This window comes from Cloeon dipterum, chromosome 3 (assembly GCF_949628265.1).
Source record: "Cloeon dipterum chromosome 3, ieCloDipt1.1, whole genome shotgun sequence".
NCBI lineage: Eukaryota > Metazoa > Arthropoda > Insecta > Ephemeroptera > Baetidae > Cloeon > Cloeon dipterum.
In genome coordinates, this window is record NC_088788.1 from 36,326,274 (window position 1) to 36,346,087 (window position 19,814).

The window sequence follows — 19,814 nt, forward strand, 5'->3', positions numbered from 1 at the left end:
TCGAGCAATACTAATAATTGTACTAGAAATATTGCATTTAATTTTGCAACAAATTTTTTCGCAACTGCTTCCTGTGCAATTAAATTTTAAATAAAACTATTTAATTTCAAAATTATTACAAAAAATATTAATTATGTACTTTTTATTTCAGCTTATTTTTCAAAAAATTTGCAGGATTTGTTCCAAGAAGTGAAGTGTATTGCAGCAATGATTTAAAGCAGATTAATTACATGCAATCACGTAATTCACCTATATAGCAGCACACAAAAATATATTGGGGCTTTGATAGTAACGCGCATTTACCTAAATTTAGATTTCTCCGGATTTCTCACTAATTTACTGATTTCGGTACGGCATGCAACCCGCACAATACGCAGAAGTGGAAAATGCGCGAGAATTGACAGTAGCGCGTGCCTCCTGTTGACCGTTCAAAATACTATTATTTTCAAACAAATGAACGCTGTCCCATTCCTCATGCCAAGCTGGCCCGGCCCCGCATTAATAAAATCTAGCGCATTTTCTGGATGAGACTCGTCCTTATGATTGAATTGATAATAAATAAAAAAAAAATAAGCAAAACGGGGAAGCACAATTTGACGTTGTTGACCTCAGCGTACTACATAAACCGCATAAACCTGTCTTTTTGCTACACTGTACGGACTTGCGCGCTGCTGATGCTGAACCCCGAAATTTTTCTGCTACAGAAATGATTCCGGGAATACGTATGCATGCTGAGAAGAACCTCCTTAATTTACTTACATTGATGGGCTGAAATTTCGGGAGTGTCTCGCCTTCGTTTCATCGTAAATCACAAAAATGCTGAAGGAAACAGTGCACACTGGGAAGTTTAAAATTTTCGCGGGAAGCAGCATGGCCGACAGCGGCCGCATTTAGTTGTGATGCCGGTCGTTTGTCGCTGCAGTGCTGCAGGAGGACCACATTGCCAAAGGTGCACACGCGGATAGAATCAAAAGAAAACCGCGTTTAAAACGGGATTTTCTCGACCTGCGGCTTGTCTAAACGATGAGCAGCGGCACTGAGCAAAACGCAACGACTTCCGAGGCTGTGCCTACGCCCGAGAGCTGGGAGAAGGCCGATTCCACAGGCGCTACGATCGCCGCCACGACACAGCCCCTAGACGAACAATCTATCAGATACAGTCTTAACGTGAATGCGGCAGAATTTGTTCCCTCCTGGATGCCTTCCTCCGCTCCCGCAGATACCTCCGCAGGCACCCCGGACAGCCCTGCGAAAACACCGAGTGGTGAGTGCCCGAATGGCCCACTTTCGGCCGCCGGACCGCGGTCCATATGGCCGCGAGTGTGTCCGTGTTGCGGCCACACCTCCCGCTTTTGCCCAATTCCTCGCTCACCCCGGCCGGCCGACTTACTCTAATGCAATTTGCTGACTCGACAACAATTTTAAATTTGATTCGTGCCCGTCCGGCACTCAAATTAGCCCAAGCCGACGTGCAATTTCCGCTTTCACGACTCGCGATTCGTCGCGTGTTTTTCCCAGACAAAAGCAGCCCTGACGGAGTCGCGCTCGCCCTAGGAATGGAGGAGCCACCTGGATCAGCATCCCCTAAGAAACAACCCCCTGACGGTTCGTCCAAGGCTTCCACCCCCGAAGAAGGACAATCCATTACCGCGGCCATGTCGGCTCTGCAGGTTAACGAGGTTTGACTCATCCCCCGGACATGTGACCGGCTTTGATTAACTTTTGCTCTCGATCCGAGTAGCCGGCCGCGGTAGACAGTTGGGAAGAAGCCGCCGATGGAGACGAATTGGCGGACGAGGACGTCGAGGAGGAGGAAGAGGAGCTTGTTGTCAAGCCCAAGAAGAGAGCGGCAAAGGCCGAGGAAACCAGAAGCAAAAAGGAGCACATCAACGTCGTATTTATTGGCCACGTTGGTATGTGTTTCATTACGAAATCCTGTTTTTCTTTAAGTTAACGCGTAAATAAAAAAAAAACAGATGCCGGCAAGAGCACGATTGGTGGACAAATCATGTACCTGACTGGCATGGTTGAAAAGAGGACTCTTGAGAAGTATGAGAGGGAGGCCAAGGAAAAGAACAGAGAAACATGGTACCTCTCGTGGGCGCTCGACACAAATCTTGAAGGTCAGTGCTGTGACAAACCTTTCATTCCAGGATAGCACTGTATCAGGAAATTGCTTATTAAGAATTAATTGAAACCGATGTTAAGATAGAAGTCGTGTTTACGTGTCAGATTTCAAGAGAAAACTATTGGATCAAAAATAAAAATTCTCTTGACGGCCGCAGGGTTGCATTTTGCTTACCCTCTGGGATTTTTTCACCACTTATTTTTTTACCAATTTCTTGCACAAGAATTGATTTTTTCTGTGTTTTAATTCAAGGCCATGAGCTAATAATTATTAAAAAATTATTGAAAACAGGTGCAAAAATTGGTTGCAAGATACTGGTAAAAAATATTAATAAACCGGTTTTAACCTCTGCATTTTTTTAATGCGAGTGTTGTGCAACCATGTGACAAAGACACTTTTAGACCAGAGTCAATGTTTCAATTTTTGACCTAATTAAATAAGCTTTTCCTGACGTATTAGTTTTTTTATGCAAATTTTCAAGGGTCTAACAAATTCTGGTTCACGTTTGTATTTTTTTAAACCCTTTGTTTCATTTGAAAGCCTGAAGTCCCTGTACCCCCTGCCCCAAATAAAAAATTTTTAAACCAAGTTTTCCGCTGCAGTCCAGTTTTGAGGCTTAAATTATACGGTGACATTTCAGAGCGCGAGAAAGGCAAGACCGTGGAAGTGGGACGCGCCTTCTTCGAAACTGAGGGCAAACATTTCACCATCCTCGATGCACCTGGACACAAGAGTTTTGTTCCGAACATGATTGGTGGCGCTGCGCAAGCCGACCTTGCCGTCCTCGTAATTTCCGCGAGAAAGGGAGAGTTCGAAACCGGATTCGACCGAGGCGGACAAACAAGAGAGCACGCGATGCTGGCCAAAACTGCAGGAGTGCGGCACCTGGTTGTCCTTATCAATAAAATGGACGATCCCACCGTGGAGTGGTCGGAAGAGAGGTAATCGTCAACGCATTACCTTGATTACCAGGAAGTTTACACTCTTCTCTTTGCAGATATAATGAATGTAGAGACAAGTTAATGCCCTACCTTAAGAAACTTGGTTTTAACCCTCAGAAGGACCTCACATTCATGCCTTGCTCTGGACTCACTGGTCTGGGCCTTAAAGAGAAAATAGATGAAAATCTGTGTCCGTGGTACAGGTGAGTGTCAAGCTGAATTTTGACTAGCAGGCACACAATTTGAATATAATTAAAGAGGTTTTTACTGCAGAAACACTTAAATTGTAATAAATTATTTTTAAATTGAAGAAGTTCAAGATGGAGATGTTTCTTATATTTGAATTTTTTGTTTTGTTACTTTGCTTAAATTGGCTTAGGCGAAATTATTCGTAAAAAGCCAGCAATTTTGGAACACTGGCATAACTAACAATGCTTTCATCTGCAGAGGGGAAGCCTTCATTCCATACATCGACCAGCTGCCGTCATTAGGTCGAACTAACGAGGGGCCTTTTATGATGCCAGTAGTGGACAAATACAAGGACATGGGTACTGTAGTAATGGGAAAGGTGGAGTCTGGAGAAGCCAGAAAAGGTCAAAGTCTTCTTCTAATGCCTAATAGGGTGAGTCGACTTAATCTTCGCCACCGTACTTGTACTTAAACGCTGTCAAATAAATTGCAGACGCCAGTGATAGTGGACCAGTTGTGGTCTGATGACGAAGAAGTTACTTCTGTGAGCTCAGGAGAGAACGTCAAGATCAAACTGAAAGGAATTGAAGAAGAGGATGTGTCCCCAGGATTTGTGCTCTGTGATGCCAACAATCCGACTAAAACTGGCCGCATTTTTGATGCTCAAGTACGCTATCCTCTTAAATACATGATTTTAACATTCATTTTCTTTTTGTGTGCCGTAGGTAGTTATTTTGGAGCACAAGAGCATTATTTGTGCAGGCTATTCAGCAGTCATGCACATCCACTGTGTAGCCGAGGAGGTTACAGTCAAGGTAATAATCTTTGCAATTCTGAAGGAATTGACGTGTTTTAGTCTCTGGCGACTTTTTTAAACGATTGAGTTTGTTGTGGAATTTCAAATGGGGAAAATTGCTTTAAAAGCTAATTGTGATGCCTGTTTTCACTCAATCGCGATGATGTTATTTATCAGTTCTGTTAGACCCTGCCTGAAAAGACAAAAAATAACTCATCTTTGGATTTTAATTGGCAAAAAAATATTCTTTTATATGATTAAGACAAGTAGCTTCCACTCCTTGGGCCCTTCAGGCCTCCAGAAGGGCGCTTCGCGTGACCTGAGGACGGTCGATTACAGGCAAGCGTAAGAAATCTTCACAGAGTATCCCCAAATGTACTCAAAATATGTGAAAAAACCTTGGGAGTGGATCTCAAGTCTAAATTTTAAACTCTTGCCAGTAAATCAATATAAAATTTCTGAGCTTACTGTCAGGTCGTGTAGCTCCATTTTTGTCATAAAAAAATTAAAATACACACTTAGGGTTTATGCAACTGGCCAATTTTGTCGAAATATAAAAATTCTGCGGGAATGTTTTTATCAATTATAAACTAGGAAATTTCATCAGCTCTCAGAATGTGCTCACAATGAACAATTTAAACTTTTAAATACCCTTGTGGGAATTGTTACAAAAATTAATTACCCATATATTCTCATCAGGAATTTGAAAATTTCGCCAAAATCGAATGTTTTGAATCCTTAGAGTTGGCTTGTATGGTATGACGGGAAATAGAGTACTGAGTGTGTGATGCGTCGGATTGCAGGCTCTGATTTGCTTGGTTGACAAGAAGACTGGTGACAAGTCCAAGACGCGGCCGCGCTTTGTCAAGCAGGATCAAGTGGTGATCATGAGGCTTGAGTGTGCTGGCGTCATTTGCCTGGAGCCCTTCAAACTCTTCCCGCAAATGGGAAGATTCACTCTCCGAGACGAAGGCGAGTATTCGTTTTCTTTCGCTCCACTTGGACTGATTTTTATTTATTTTTCAGGCAAAACCATTGCAATCGGCAAGGTGCTCAAGGTGATAGAGTAAATAAGTGTCAATGATTGCAGCAGCAGAGTGCCTCTCTTTCTGTCATGCCCAAAGGACTCGTTTAAAAGAATACTAAAATGCAAAACAAGTGTGGTGGCGGCCATGTAGCAAACCTGCTTTCTCAGTGAATTCTCACATTGGCTGGCCAAGCACCGTTGACATGGCAATTACAGTTGATTTTGCAAATGACAAAGGTGTCAATATTTTCAATTGGTACAGACGTAGCTTCTCTTTCTGTTCAACCATCCGTCGAGCAGTCAGTCTTTAGTTTCAAATTATTTTTAAGCCCAGAATCAAAAGAAAGGGCTCCCAACTCCTGAGGCTGGCAATGTATCGCAGCTTCCGGGAAATACTGTAAACAAGTGGACAAATAATCGGCGTGAGTGCTTTGCTTACAAGCTAAAGCACAGCTTCCTGGGACTGTTTTGTTTATTATTAACAGGCAGATTGATTTTCCAAATAAAACCACCAAACGTTTCTTTCTGCCCAGCGCCCACGCAACTTTGATTCTTTTTGCCTCGTCATGTGCAAGATTTGTCCTTGGATCTGAACTTCTCATTTGAAAATCAACCAACGCCTTTTACACACGTTGCCCTACTTCTAACTTTGTTCCAATTACCGAACTTTTAAGCTGCCCACTTATCACTTTTTGAATACTGCTATCAGCATCTTTGTAATTAGTTTTCCTTTTTATTCGGTCATTGAATTATGATTATACAAATGGAGAGGTATTGTTATTGATAATAATAAAGCTAAACAGCATAAACTTGATGACATCCCTTCCTTGATTTTATTTTTTTCATTTTTTTACTTCATCTTTTTCGTCTTATTCACACCAACTAATCTAGAATGGATGGATAGAGTATCCGAATTTTTTTAGCGCGAAAAGGGGTTTATAATCCTAAAAATGCGTGGGAAAAACCAAACTGGAAAAATTATTGCTAAGAGATAAAACACTCATATATGTTTTAGCGAAAAAATATACCACATTTTACGGATCAATCGATTATAGTTGCACCCAAAACATTTTGTCGTTCGGATGTTCGACGTAAATTCGCGCGTGCTGCATGTTTGAAAAAAGCGCGCCATTTTTACCGCTTCGCAGCTGCATCTGGTGAACTGGCTGCAGCAAAGCAACAGACCAACAGAGCCGGGCCGAGCCGGGCATTGAGCAAACCAAACATAAACAAAACTGCAACAACAACCAGACAACAACACAGCCTAACCTTTTACGCTCACTCTGAATCAACCCAGAAACATCCCCAGCGTTGAAAGCTGAACTTTCCAAATAACAGGTAGATACATAATTTGTGACGCGTTGGTTGTTACGTTGGAACTTACTTGTTATTCATATGCACGTAATACATAATTCTTACATAAATATGTATAATTATGTATGATACATATGTATATATTTTAAAATTCCAAAGGAGAAATTTATAATTTCCAGGCCAATAGTTTGCTGAAAAAGCCGAAAATTCATACGAAACAAATCGGTGCTGGATCAATTTTGATGACAGTTTATCTCGTCATTTTATTGTTTTTAAATACATACACACATAATACATTTGTATTTATGATATGTTACGAAAAAATTGGGAGCACTGCAGGCAACGTCAAAAATTGAGTTCCTCGGGGTGAAAAACATTGAACTGACACCAAAGAACGCTCATTGTCATGCAGTTCTGTTAAAGTCTCAATAATTCCGACATTCCGCCCCTGACCTGGCAAATTCGAAATTAATTGTTAGCAAATAATCAAATTTGAGTCAAATCCGTTAGAAATCTGCACTTTTTTTCCCGTTTTACCATATTATATCGATTTATAAAAAGTGCAAAAAATTGTTTTTAAATTTTGCTTTGATTTTCTCAAAAAATAAAGAGCAAAAATATTAATAAATTTTTATTTTAGTTGTTTCCCAGTATTTGGGCCACATTTTAACTATGTCAGATTTTTTTGAACCTGATTTTTGCGACCTTCGAAGTTTGTCACTGAGGGCAATTTTGTTTGGCGTGAAATTTAGAACATTTCAGGCTAAATCTATTATTCTCTGAAAAAAGGATTCATTATACCAATAAAAAAATAATATGCCACAGCTTGAGTTTATAGTGAAATGGCAATAGGTTTCCTGTCAAGTCTAGGGGAATGAATTTTAGCTTGCCACTAGAAGTTAATTATTGTAAACAGGTTTTTTTTTTCAATTAACAAAACCCTGTAAATAGCGGACAGAGAGTCTCCTCTAAACTAATTTGCAAGCTAGTGGGTAGGAAAGCAAACACTCAACGGAATTCGTTATCTGCGACTGAAGCCAAGAGGTCATTGACTCTCTTCCACAACTGGTTATTACTTAACGAGCACAAAATTAAATCGTTGGTTTTTTTAAAATTATCTATCACATTCTGTTGTAATTATAAATTGAGAGAACCAAATCGATTAAAAGTAAATTTATTGAATTTATTGTTATTATTCACAGACAGAGGTAGGAGCCAAAAAACGACATAAAAACGTCACCAGCCCGAATCTACGATGGCAAATCGGAGAAGGGGAAGCAGCGACTCAAACTCGGAGGAAGTTTCGAAGCTGCATTCGCTCGCCCAACTTGCTGGAATTTCCATCTCGACAAGAACTCACAGGTTAATGATTTTGATAATTACTCTGCAGATGATATTTATTCGTATTTACCTCTATTCTAGTAAAAATGACTCTTACAAAAAAAACCTTCAAGGCCAATGTTCGACGTCGAACAAATTTATAAATTTGATTTATTAATTTCAATAAATGTTAATATTCCAATTTTAACGATAAACCAAACAAACTAGTGCTTTAATTATTTCTGTGACGGTTCTTGTATTTCTCAATTTTTTAACGCAAACGGGAAATTTCTAGTTCCGTCTTTTTAAATTTTAAAATCTTTGTCACTTCATAATCCTCGTCGTTGCTAAAAAATCTCACTTCTTGTATTTCCCCGACAAGTTTTGTTGTCGTGATATCAATTTTAATTGTGAAATCGGCTGAATATCGTGCTGATGGCGGAGATAAGAGTTATTCGCAGTTAAAAAGAACTTAAGTCCGTCATTATTTTCTAACTCTGTGTTTTTTCAGCGCGATTATTGAACTTCTGAGGTCAGGGGTTCCTCCACTCACTGTGTACTCTCTTCTAAAAATATTCGCAGCCACGTCGTCTGCGCAAAGCAAATCTGCAGCTTCGTCCAAAACCTTTGAGTCAAACTCCTCGAATCAATAAGCAATCAGGTTTGTTCTACTCGTAAATTTTGATGCATTTCTAAATTTAAATTTTCTAACCTTACAGGATGGGCGACACAAGTAATGTTTGGTTGACAACTGACAAAGGACTAAAAATCGTAAATTTAACCGAAGCCGACTTGAAAGAAGCCCTTGTTTTGATGAGAAACTCCTACTACCCTGATGAATCTGTGGCCAAAGCTGTGCGCCTACACGTCTGTTGGATAATTCAATTAATTCCATCCGATATCAATTTTCATTTTTCTCAGGACTGCCCTGAAGCTGTAGATGAGTTGGAAAAACTGACGATCGAGACATTTGAGGATGGATCATCCCTAATCGCAATTTTGGATGGGAAAATTGTCGGCGCCGCTTTCAACAAAGTGCAATTTAAACCAAAACCTGGTGACCAAAGCTACTTTGAAGACTTCAGAGATTTCAAATGCAAAACCGACACTGCCAAGGAGTACATGGATCTTATGATAAGGGTAAACTAATTTTCTGGGCTATGTACTGACAATGAGAGATTTGATGTAGTCAGCAATTTTTAAATATTTTTGGAGTCTAAATAACGGTAATTTTATCTTATTCTTTTGGAAATCTGGATATATGGGCCTCTCGGTAGTGATATAATTGAAATTTAGATCTTGTTAGAAAATTTCCAGAATATTTTTTTAATTATTGTTTGAGAAAGAAAAAAACAGAAAACCCTTTTGGAACATTAAAAATCCTGTCGTCCTGTTCAGGCTAAAAATCAAATTAATAAGGAGACTGTCAGGCGTTGTTAAAGAGACTGCTACTGGTAAAAAAAAATAATTATTAATGGTCCCGTTTAAGAGGCCTGTTTCTCCATATTTCCCTCCGATCGCCCAGAAATACAGCACTAGGTTGTAGATCAAATCAAACAGCCTAGTGCAATATGCTTTTATCTTACGTGCTTGGAAATATAGTGTTATGGAGAAATAAACAGAATTGAATTGAATTGAATTGGAAAATTTGCGTTCAAATCAAAACATGGTCACTAACCGTCTTTCCTAATCAGGTTGATGCGAGAAACGACGCTTTCGAGTATTACGGAGTGCAGAAATCATTGGAGCTCATGTTCCTCGGCGTATCCCGTGATCATCGAGGCTTAAGAATCGGAAAGTCACTCGCAGAAGCAACGTGCAAACTCGCGAAATCAAGAGACATTCCTCTTGTCAACGTCATCTTCAGTTCCAACTTCTCTCAGGCGATCGGACGGGCCTTGCAGTGGGATGAATTATGCACCATTCAAATGAACGAATTCAGTTTCAAGGGAAGGCCATACGGTGATTTCACTGGCGAACACCAAACTCTGGTTGCGATGGGCAAGAAAATTGATTAATTAATTCATAGAGGTCTCATTGTCAGCCGCGAGATTTAAGGTGGCGCCTGCCAGGACCAGCTTAGCCGAGGTTTATGCCTGGCAGTGGCTGACAGTATTTTATACGTGAAGTTTGATAGTGCTCAATGGTCCCGAAATGCCGGAAGATTTTTTTTTTTAATTTTTGGCCCTATTTCATGTGGCGCAAGGCGGCTGGCTCGCTGAGACCTCTACATATTAATTCACAATAGTAGACTCAGAAGTGGTAAATTAGGTGGACGGTGATTCTCTTCAGAGAAAAAATATTTTGTGTGAATTTGCAGGATGATATTTAAGTCCCTGCACTCTTTGTCAAATATGCTATTTGAAAGAGATTAAAACTTGGTGATATTTTGTGCAATGTGACACATTTTATTTTAATCCATGTTAATTCTAGTATTGTATGGATTTTTAAGGAGTTGTAAAAGGTTTATAGAATTTTTGTGACCTTTTCGGGAAAACAAAGCTAAAAAATTAATTATTGTTTAAATTTGTGAGAAAGATGGCTCAAAAGTTAACTTGCTAATCAACAATTGTCTCCCTAGTTTAAAATCACGATTTATTTCATAATATAGGGAATTTGTCCTCAAAATTCGCACATAGTTGTTGACGAGAGTGTGAATTGAAGCTGAAAATTGTTTAATTATTTGAGGAATTTGGCAAAATATGAAATTTAACTTCCTCAGTGTTTCTTTTTGAGAAAACTGCTAAATTAAATGAATAAACTCAATGAACTACTTGCTATGGCCAACAAAATAGAATCTTAAATCAACTCAGCGTGTAGGCCAAGTTGGCGAAGGTCAAATCCATTTAAGTGTTTTGGAGATAGGACAAATTGATAAAACCATACAGAAGTAGCCTCTATCAAATTGGTGGCATTGAATTGCAGCAGTCTGCCACAGTGACAGACAGAAACGAAACCGTCTCCGTCGAATATTTTGTAATTCCTCGATACAATGAGTGAAGACCGCGTTTGGCTTACTAATGAAAAAGGTGTGCTAATCTTAAAACTCACTCAACATCACCTCAAAGACGCTTTAGCTATGATGAGAGATTCGTATTACACAGACGAACCAGTTAGCAAAGGTTTGCGGTTACAAGTAAGTATAATATTATGTTGAGCGAATATTAATCGAAGGTTGATGATTTTTATATTTTTAGGAATGCCCAGGGGCAATTGATGATCTCGAGCAACTGACCATTGAAACTTTTGAAGATGGCTCATCTTTAGTGGCTTTATATGATGGAAAGGTTGTGGGCGCATCGTTCAACAAAGTTCAAACCCGGTCGAAGCCTGGCGAAGGAACATATTTTGAACACTTTCGCGATTTCAAATGCAAAACGGACACTGCTAAGGAGAATATGAACGTCATGATTCAAGTGAGTCTTTTTTAAATTTATTTATTTAGACTAAACCACATTAAAAAAACTCGTAGATTGATGCACAAATCAACACGTTCGCACATTACCAACCCAGCGAGCAGAGGGGTAACCGCGGTCACTTTTCGGTCACCTGACAAAAGTTGAGCAAAGTGTGGTTTTGTGTTTCAGGCATGATCCTGATTCATGTTTCATTGGAATTTTTTTGAAATTTGGCTTGGATCATGCAAATTTTGAGTGCCCAGTCTTGGGCACCCGATGGGCACCTTTTGGTTACCCAGAGCGGGCAGGGGGTCACTGGCGGTCACGTAACAAAATTAAAATTAAGGGTGGTTTTGCATTTCAGGCATGACCTTCAATCATTTTTCTCTGGATTTTTTTGAAATTTGGCTTGGTTCATGTCAAAATGCCAGTGCCCGGTCTTGGGCACCGAACGGGCACCTTTCGGATAGCCGGAGCGGGCAGGGTGGTAACCGTGGTCCCTTGCGGTCACCTAAAAAAATTAAACTAATGGCGGTTTTGCAATTCAGGCATGATTCTGAATCATGTTTTATTGGAATTTTTTGAAATTTGGCTTGGATTTTCCAGTGCCCAGTCTTGGGCACCCAAAGGGCACTTTTCGGGCAACTCGTATGGGATAACTGCGGTGTGACCGGTTCATGAACTGTTTGGGTTAATTTTTGGGCACAGAAAAAATTATATTTTATTAGTGAAAATTCGCATTTTTTATGCATTTTAAAAAGATTGCTAAAACGGGTCAACTTTTGGTTACCCAATGGTTAACCCATGCGTGGGCACAATTTTCCTTTACTCGTTTTTACCCACATATTTTGTCTGATTTTTGTTATTAAAGGTTTTAAAACTTATTTATAGTAAAAGTGCACAAAAATAAATAAAAAACTTTGATAACCAAGAGTGGCTACCCAACGGTTAACCAATGGGCAACCTCAGAACCAACGTAAATTCTTGAGATCGTGTTTCATAAAAAATTAATTATTATAAATTTGTTTGGTTAAAACACCAATTAGCATTTTAAACTCGATAAATTAAATCGCTTTGAGCACTTCTTACTTTTACTCAGCATTATCGCGCGCGTTTCTTTGTTACACTCGTAGGCCGCGCGTGTGGCGCCACTGTCGGCAGCAGCACCAGCTGCTGCCGGCTGCCTCTGGCTCAGTCGCTCAGCGATTGAAAACAAGCATGACGGCTGAGACGCGCTGATTGCATCATCATATTTAGTCAAGAATTTCGCCGTGTTTTCGGTTGCTATTCGACAAATCGACAACATAAACGGATTCTTGGATGGATTGTGGATGTTCCTGATGTTCCAAAAGGTAAGGGTATCATTGAATTTACATAGATTGGGGGCTACAAAAATACGCGCGCGGACACTGACATCAATATATTCATTTTAAATTGCTTTTAATCAATCCTGTGTGTCAGCAGGCTTGCACCGCGTCCCAGCCTGATCAGGATTTTGATGTCCTCTGGTTGGGAATAGCTGCCTTTACGCGATATGGACATCCGAATCAAGAGGGCCTGGACAACTAAACAAAACTTCTCCCGGTAAATTCAGGTATGAAGTTGAATGCATGGCGATATTAATGAGTAGAAAATTAATACATTGTATTTTATTTTGCAGGGTAGTCTGCAGTTGTGTCCATTTTCTGCTGTAATGGAATTGATGCGACCATGGACTATGCTCCTGCTGAGATGAAAAGCAACGTTCGTGTTTTGACAGAAAGTGCTGAACGACATGAGTAGGGAATCTAAGTGGTAATCTTTTGTATGTTTAATGGCAAGTTTCATGTTTGACTCTTGAAAATTAATTTTAACAAGGCTTCATTTTTCTGGTCAAATACTTTAGTTCTCATTACTGATATTTTGTAACAACTTCATTAAATTCCTATAATTAGTTTTGTGATTTAGTTTTGTTTGCGGCATATTTTTTGATTAAGTTGGCTTCCTCTTTATGAAGATAAGTATTTGCTAGACAGTATATTGTGGCAACAAAAATTTTGAGTTTATTACTCGAATAACCATCATAGGCTTAAAATTAACAATTGCAAAAGCCTTTAATGTTTGAATTTAAAAAAACAGTAGATATGCCGCCGTATACTTTTGAATTTAATTCCCTTCGTCACTTTTTTTCATTAAATACTGCTGCAGTGCCTTCTGGACTAAAAATAATTCATTTTAATGTGCTGTAATCCAAAATCAGTTCAACCATTCACCCTAGAAACATCAGCAAATTGAAAACAAATATAATTACTCTTCGACGATGATTGGCTTTACTGTTTTTTGGTTTCCAGCACATCAATTAGAATTATATTGGTTAAGGGTTGAATGTTGAATGCACAGCAGGACCATGTCCTCTATCTCATTGGAATCTTATTAAATCAAAAGTAGCAGCTGATGTTGCCAATTAATGACAGCCAAAGGGGTATTCCAAACTGCTGGTGAACTCGTAAAATTTTTATAATCATCCAACATTATTTGTTTTATTGCTGCATCACCTCAAAAATAATGTTTTATTATAGTTTTAAGTATAAAATCTTATTAATTTGTAAGTGTGCAGTTCTTCAAAGTCTATTGTACGCGATTTTACTGTGTTGAAAAATTGTTTACATTTATTAATTTATTTTTTTAATTGTAATTGCTTATTCTGTTATTGAAAGGTGGAATGTAACTTAACTGCATTAGGTATGACCTTCGAATTTTCACTGCCAAACCTAGTTTTTAATTGTGAACGACTTTTAATTCGCAGGTCAAAGGTCATGGTCACATTTATTTTTTGAAAATTCAATATTTAAGTATGATAGCCTTCAGATTTTTTTGGGTTCATGGCAGAAATGTAGCCCGTGAAAATCTGCACAAGCACACCAAATTTAAGAGGCACAAAAATAGCGTTTTTTGTAATTTGAAAATTCAAGTTCAAATTCGGCTCGATGCCACTTGATCGTGCATGGCCTTCGGTCAGCGAGTTGCCTATCATTCGGCGATGATGTTTTAATCCATTCCATTTTATTAGGCACGTCAAGAGGACCAAGGATAGACATAGTTAGATCATAATCAACCTTCAGGGTCTGAACCTGACGAGACCCTGAGATAATAATTTAGAAAATGTCCAATTTCATCAATCATAGTGTCTTTTTATAGGTTTTCGCTGCTTTACAGCTCAATAATACTGCCGAATGACAATCCTGAAACCGGTTCTTGAAATATTTGTGAAAGCCATTAATCCTGACGTGATGTTTAAAAGTGTTAAAATTTGAAATCAGCAGTTTTGACTTTATATTTGATCTGTAGACCGGTGATAACCTACGGAAAGACACCAAGTTTGATGAAATTTGATATTTTAAAAAAAATTATCTCAGGGTCACGTCAGGTAAAGACCCTGAAGGTCGGTATCGACCTCAGTATGTCTACCCTGGGCCCTCTTGATGTGTCTAACCAAATGGAATGGGTAAAAATATTCTCGACGAATGATGGGCGAACTCGCCGACTAAAGGCCGTGCTCGATCGAGCGGCATCGAGCCGGATTTTAATTTTCAAATTCAAATTACAGCAAAACTACTGTTGCACCTTTGAAACTTGGTAGGCTTGTGCAGAATTTCAAGGGCTACAATTCAGCCCTGAACCCCAAAAAGATCTAAGGGTGTTATCATCCCTTGATTTTTAATTTTTGAGTAAAGGTCGCAAAAGGTGACCTTGACCTTTGCCCTGCGAATTTTTTGTAGGTTGATAAGTTGTTCATGGTGGAAAACTAGGATAGACAATGAAAATTTCAAGGTGATAACTTAACCCAGTAAAGAGTTACAGTCCACCCTTCATTCACATTATTTTATTTTCGGGGATTTTTAAAAATCAAAAATCTTCAAATTTGATGTATAAAATGTATTATTTAATTGTACGTTAATTGTTGTATGAATATCATCCAATAAAAGTGCTGCCCATCTAGCCGCCCACTGAAGGTAACCGCAGGCGGGCACCAAATGGTTACCTTTTGGCTACCTCTTACCTAGGGCTGTCATTTTGCGCTACAAATTTATCTTTTTTAACGAACAGAGTCAATCGACCTGCCACCTGACAGCCCTAGATAAAAGGTAGCCAAAAGGTAACCATTGGCTGCCCACTGGTGGTAACCTCAGCCGGGCACCCGATGGTTAGCTTTTGGTCAACGAATATTCTCGGCCTCTCATTTATTACGCTCCCTGAATTAAGCTATACTTTTTATGTACAAATTAAGAGATTCTAAGAACGGTTATTTAAAGGGTGCCCAATTGGTGCCCGAATTCTGGGCATGACCACTCGCGGGTGCCCGAAGGGTTGGACATGCGGTATAACCAATGGGTGCCCATCTGGGTGCCCACGGGGGGTAGCCGGGTGACCGAACGCGGGCACCCAATGGGCACCTTTTGGTTGACTTTTTTCTCGGTGGGAAGTGGATGTATTACTGGAGCTAATGTTTCTTGGTGTTTCGCGGCATTTCCGGGGCCTTGGAGTTGGTCGATTGCTTACCGAAGCAACCTGCCTGCTGGCTAAATCGCAACAAATCCCTTTGGTGACAGCAATTTTCAGCTCAAACTTTTCTCAAGCCATCGGAAAACGTCTTCTATGGAGCGAACTTTGCACTATTCCATTAAGCGGGTTTGTTTACAAAGGCAAAGCATTCAGTGAGTTCACAGAGCAACACAAATATATGATTGCAATGGCGAAAAAAATATAAAGGCTCCTAACTCCTAAATCTCTTCTGGTAATAAATCAGTTAATATATTTTAAAATTCATAAAAATTATAAATCAAACAAAATGAACATTATTTAGCGAGATCGTTGACATTCCATCTCGCGCAGTCGCAGTCTTATGCTCTTACGTCTGGTAGTAGTGGTTGCCATTCGCCATTGCAAGCGCCGGTGACGGTTTTCCTTCTATCCAATTTAATCTGTTTCTAGAGGAGGGGGAGGGCGCGAAAACATTATGTTAACTGACTGTCATACGCTGAAGCTCTCTCATTCTCATGCTATGATACTGCTGAAACGATTGCACTAAATTGTGACATCACGAGCTCAAGAGTAAAAAAGCGCTTCTGGATCCTTTTTTGCACTAATTGGTACACGTTTCTCTCGATTTCTGAAATTTAAATGTAAGAGTCTAGGGATGACCGCTCCGGGAGGATAGAAATAACCTCAGCTGTCTCATATAAGGCAGATAGAAGACTCGTTTTTTTATTCTTTCCTCACTTTAGGCACTCTCTGCGCTCACACATAATTATTTTATTTCAGGGCCGGACTGGTATCGAAAAATTCACCGGGGCATTCTTAATTTTGGCGGCCCACGAGACCGCAGCGGCCCACCCCCCCCTCCACCCGGGGTTCGCAAAATCCAAAAACCCGGATTTTTCCGGAAAAAACCGAATACATTGCAAAAACTGTTTTTTTTTCTGAAAATTTGCGCATTTTTCCAAAACATGCATTTTTATAATAAAAGAATGGGGATCTTTACAAATCAGTAAAAATATGACACTGGTGTCCCCAAACACTGAAAATTCGGAAAATTCTAACACTAGTCGAATTTTTCCAAATTTTCGGGCGCTTTTTGCGTGAAATGTGACCTTTTTGGGGTTAAATTGTGAAAAAAACCAAAACTGGTGTTATTTTCAGCTGTTTTTTTTTTGTGCAAAAAAACAGTGGTGCATTTTTGGGCATTGCAACCCTGGAGACGAGTCCAATTATGGGAAGTTTATGCAATTCTGATGGTTAAAAAGAACTCAAAATTTGGGGTTGCAAAGATAATGATGCGAAATTTGAAAAATTGCAACCCCTAATTTTTAGGTTTTTTGATGTGGAAAAAATTATCACCAAGAAATAATTTGCATAGATCGCCTTAGTCATGGGACATCTTTTGAAAAATTTTTCTAAATTTCGAAATCGTATATAAAAAACGATTTTTTTTAAATAAACGTAAAAATATTCATATTTCGAAAAAAAACATTAAATTTATGAATTTCCGGAAAAAAACCGAAAAATGCAAAACCTAGTGGGGGTTTCTCAGGGTCGCAAAAACTGCAACTTTCCATAAAAACAAACAGCAGTGCAAACAACTTTTATTATAGTGTTTTTCCGAAATTTTGAGCATTTTTTTCTAAATTTGAATATTTTTGAAGGATATTTAAGTTTGTAGATGTGTATCTTTTTCCGTTTGGTACATATAAAGGGAATATAATAAATTAGGAAATATATATCAACAGATATATAGATAAAAAATCTGTAGATTATGTCAAAAGGGAAAGGTTGAAATAATTATCATTCAAAATTTTAAGGTGTTTTGAATATGATTTCGAAATATAGAAAATGTGTTTAAAAGTTGTTTCGTGACAAATGTGAACTTTGGAGAAAATTTCGTAGCGATGATTTTGTTTTTTTGAAATTCCACTTCGAAACTCGTACAAATTGGAATTTTTCACAATTTTGTAACATTTGTAACACCAAAACTCTTGTTTTAACCATCAGAATTGTAGAAATTGTACACTGTTGGACTCGTCTCGACATTTACCTGATAATATATTGAAAACTTTTTCAAATGAATCATGACCTTTTGAAAGAAAACGTTTTCTATGTTGAGGATTTCTACCGCCGCAATGAACGAACTAAATATTTTTAAAATTGGTGTATAAACAGACAACATCACGATAAAATTTTATCCATAAATTATTTACAATAGAATTAAAAGGCTCACCTGATACCCCACAATTATTAGCACTGATACTATCGATAAAAGCACCAAAATCCTCATTTTGGCTTCTATGTTGTATAACAGCTTCCGTTAGAGCAGAGCGATAGGTTTTAGTGTGAAGTGTGAAACAGAAATGTTCAACCTACACGTTTGTGATGCATCATGGTCAGTAATGCCCCCCCCCCACACACACACACACACACACAGAATGTCCAATTTTTCACACAATAAGCACCTGACTTAAAGCTGTGGCAGCAATTTTAATGCGATGCTCTTCGTATATATTGTTAATATTGATTCCAAATCGTATTCTATCCCACGAAGTAAAGGATTTATAAATTTCTGATCATCGCGCTGCATTGACTTTATCTTTATGGAATACCGCGCGTCAATCTTTATATTTGAAATGAATTTTAATTATTGGGAGAATGAAAGTCCAGGACCTAAACAGGAATTGTCAAATGCTTCCAAATTAGAGCAGTATAATATGCCTCAGTCAGGGAACGTGGAGCACATTGAAAGAAAATTTCTAATTAAATTAAATGTTGTGTTGGTTTGGAATGTTTGAATGTGAAGCAAAATCAGCGGCGGTCAAAAAATATGAAATCCATATCTGGATGAAACGTTGCGTCGTGAGAGCAATTAATTTATATTTCATGTAACCTGCGATGCTCAAAATAAACAAAGATAAACGATAAAACGATGCTATTAGCTGAAAACGTAGAAGCGGCCATATTTGCTGTACCAATTTCCGTGTTTCGCTGGATTTGAAATTTATATCTTGGCGCAGTGCAAAAGGGAAATTAACAACAGGTACTGGCCGACTTTTCCGTTTTTCGCCACACTGTTGAACAGCGCATACTGCAAAAAATATGGCACGGACGATGTACCATTCGTGAAACAAAGTGATTTCGCAAGCGACGTTTGGACAGGATGGAGACGAACATGGCGGAGCTGCTTTTGGCGCTCCCTGCATCATTATTTTTTAAAAAATATATATCATCGAAGTTACTGGCACGAGGCACGTGAAAACGTATATTTTGCTGCACGTACCGTTTTGTCAGTGGTAACGACGCTTGCGTGCACGATGTTTCTCCCAGGTCGCGGCCGGCAAGCTCTACACCTTCGCGTCGTCTAATTTTTGGTTGCACCATGAAAAAACTTCAACGCTGGTCGATTCGCTGGCTTTCATTCCTTTTATTGTTAATTGCCTCTGGGAGTAGCTATTGTAAATTCAATTAAAAATAAATTCTTCACGGATTGATTTTTTTAGGATAGAATGAGAGAATAAAATAACTAGATTGTAGGCTACTCTTTTAGGCAGAGTGCCAAGTAGGCTTTCTCTTTATTAAATTTTTTTATAAAACACGCACTAACTCAAAAACATTTTTTCTTTCAGAAGCATAAAAATTTAAAATATTTTCAAAATGAGTCCTACTCCTCCTACAATCAGCTTATAAAGATTTTTTTTAATTATTTCTGTTTAGTAACTATAGTGAATTGATTCTATTATTAGTATCTCTCTGCACAATTTATTCCAAATTTCAATTTGAAATTCCACTGTAATATTTTTGATGTTATTTCGGCAATCTATAAAGACAAATCAATAGCAAATATGGGCGACGCCGCCTCTATTACTGGACATCGGGCACGGACACCGGCTGCGAATCTAACTTTGGCTACGACGAAGAAGTCGTTTGGCAGCCCGGACAGCCGGACAACGCCAACGGCCAAGAAAACTACGTGGCTGTCTACACCAACAGCTCGTCGGCAATGCTGGCAGACTTCAGCAGAGAGACAAAATTCCGCTTTATTTACGAAGAATTTTTTTTTCTAAAATCAATTCCAAGATATTAAAATTTATTAAATTCAGGGCAGGGACAATTCAAAGGCCGAGTCTGGCGGCAATGAGTGCGCGGCAATTTACAACATTAGTTTTGGCGAGTTTAA

At 38.8% G+C, this 19,814-nt stretch overlaps 3 protein-coding genes and 1 long non-coding RNA gene across 5 annotated transcripts; all 4 read left to right on the plus strand.

The window, feature by feature from the left end:
* The first annotated feature begins 907 nt into the window (after positions 1–907).
* Positions 908–5,903, plus strand: eRF3 (eukaryotic translation release factor 3). The gene is made up of 11 exons (XM_065481867.1): positions 908–1,264; positions 1,519–1,679; positions 1,742–1,913; positions 1,977–2,123; positions 2,769–3,069; positions 3,126–3,272; positions 3,517–3,691; positions 3,752–3,925; positions 3,984–4,073; positions 4,858–5,026; positions 5,081–5,903. Exons 1-11 carry the CDS (start codon positions 1,024–1,026, stop codon positions 5,122–5,124), a joined length of 1,821 nt encoding a protein of 606 aa, XP_065337939.1. The 5' UTR covers positions 908–1,023; the 3' UTR covers positions 5,125–5,903.
* A 375-nt stretch (positions 5,904–6,278) lies between these two features.
* Positions 6,279–10,112, plus strand: LOC135939981 (uncharacterized). 2 transcript variants are annotated; one of them, XM_065484607.1, is made up of 5 exons: positions 6,279–6,419; positions 7,598–7,773; positions 8,445–8,582; positions 8,637–8,855; positions 9,410–10,112. In XM_065484607.1, exons 2-5 carry the CDS (start codon positions 7,651–7,653, stop codon positions 9,731–9,733), a joined length of 804 nt encoding a protein of 267 aa, XP_065340679.1. In that variant the 5' UTR covers positions 6,279–6,419; positions 7,598–7,650; the 3' UTR covers positions 9,734–10,112. The 2 variants fall into 2 exon arrangements, with proteins under 2 accessions (XP_065340679.1, XP_065340678.1); XM_065484606.1 differs by lacking the exons at positions 6,279–6,419; positions 7,598–7,773 and adding exons at positions 8,073–8,175; positions 8,227–8,376 and having other exon boundaries at positions 8,435–8,582.
* Positions 10,113–10,707: 595 nt separating this feature from the next.
* LOC135938407 (uncharacterized) lies at positions 10,708–11,268 on the plus strand. Its single transcript, XM_065482027.1, has 3 exons — positions 10,708–10,851; positions 10,913–11,131; positions 11,188–11,268. The coding sequence occupies exons 1-3, from the start codon at positions 10,708–10,710 to the stop codon at positions 11,266–11,268; spliced, it is 444 nt and encodes a 147-aa protein (XP_065338099.1).
* Positions 11,269–11,965: 697 nt separating this feature from the next.
* Positions 11,966–15,316, plus strand: LOC135939982 (uncharacterized). The gene is made up of 3 exons (XR_010574806.1): positions 11,966–12,465; positions 12,578–12,707; positions 12,774–15,316. It is a non-coding gene; the product is annotated as an uncharacterized LOC135939982 (long non-coding RNA).
* The last annotated feature ends 4,498 nt before the right edge of the window (positions 15,317–19,814 follow it).

Bases quoted from the DNA above. Each gene is read 5' to 3' on its own strand.
- LOC135939981 (XM_065484607.1), top strand. From the start codon at position 7,651: ATGGCAAATCGGAGAAGGGGAAGCAGCGACTCAAACTCGGAGGAAGTT. The intron at 8,583-8,636 runs GTCTGTTGGATA...CATTTTTCTCAG, and splicing joins CCAAAGCTGTGCGCCTACAC to GACTGCCCTGAAGCTGTAGA. The intron at 8,856-9,409 runs GTAAACTAATTT...TTTCCTAATCAG, and splicing joins ACATGGATCTTATGATAAGG to GTTGATGCGAGAAACGACGC.
- eRF3 (XM_065481867.1), top strand. From the start codon at position 1,024: ATGAGCAGCGGCACTGAGCAAAACGCAACGACTTCCGAGGCTGTGCCT. The intron at 3,926-3,983 runs GTACGCTATCCT...TGTGTGCCGTAG, and splicing joins GCCGCATTTTTGATGCTCAA to GTAGTTATTTTGGAGCACAA. The intron at 4,074-4,857 runs GTAATAATCTTT...GTCGGATTGCAG, and splicing joins CCGAGGAGGTTACAGTCAAG to GCTCTGATTTGCTTGGTTGA.
- LOC135938407 (XM_065482027.1), top strand. From the start codon at position 10,708: ATGAGTGAAGACCGCGTTTGGCTTACTAATGAAAAAGGTGTGCTAATC. The intron at 10,852-10,912 runs GTAAGTATAATA...TTATATTTTTAG, and splicing joins GCAAAGGTTTGCGGTTACAA to GAATGCCCAGGGGCAATTGA. The intron at 11,132-11,187 runs GTGAGTCTTTTT...AAAAACTCGTAG, and splicing joins ATATGAACGTCATGATTCAA to ATTGATGCACAAATCAACAC.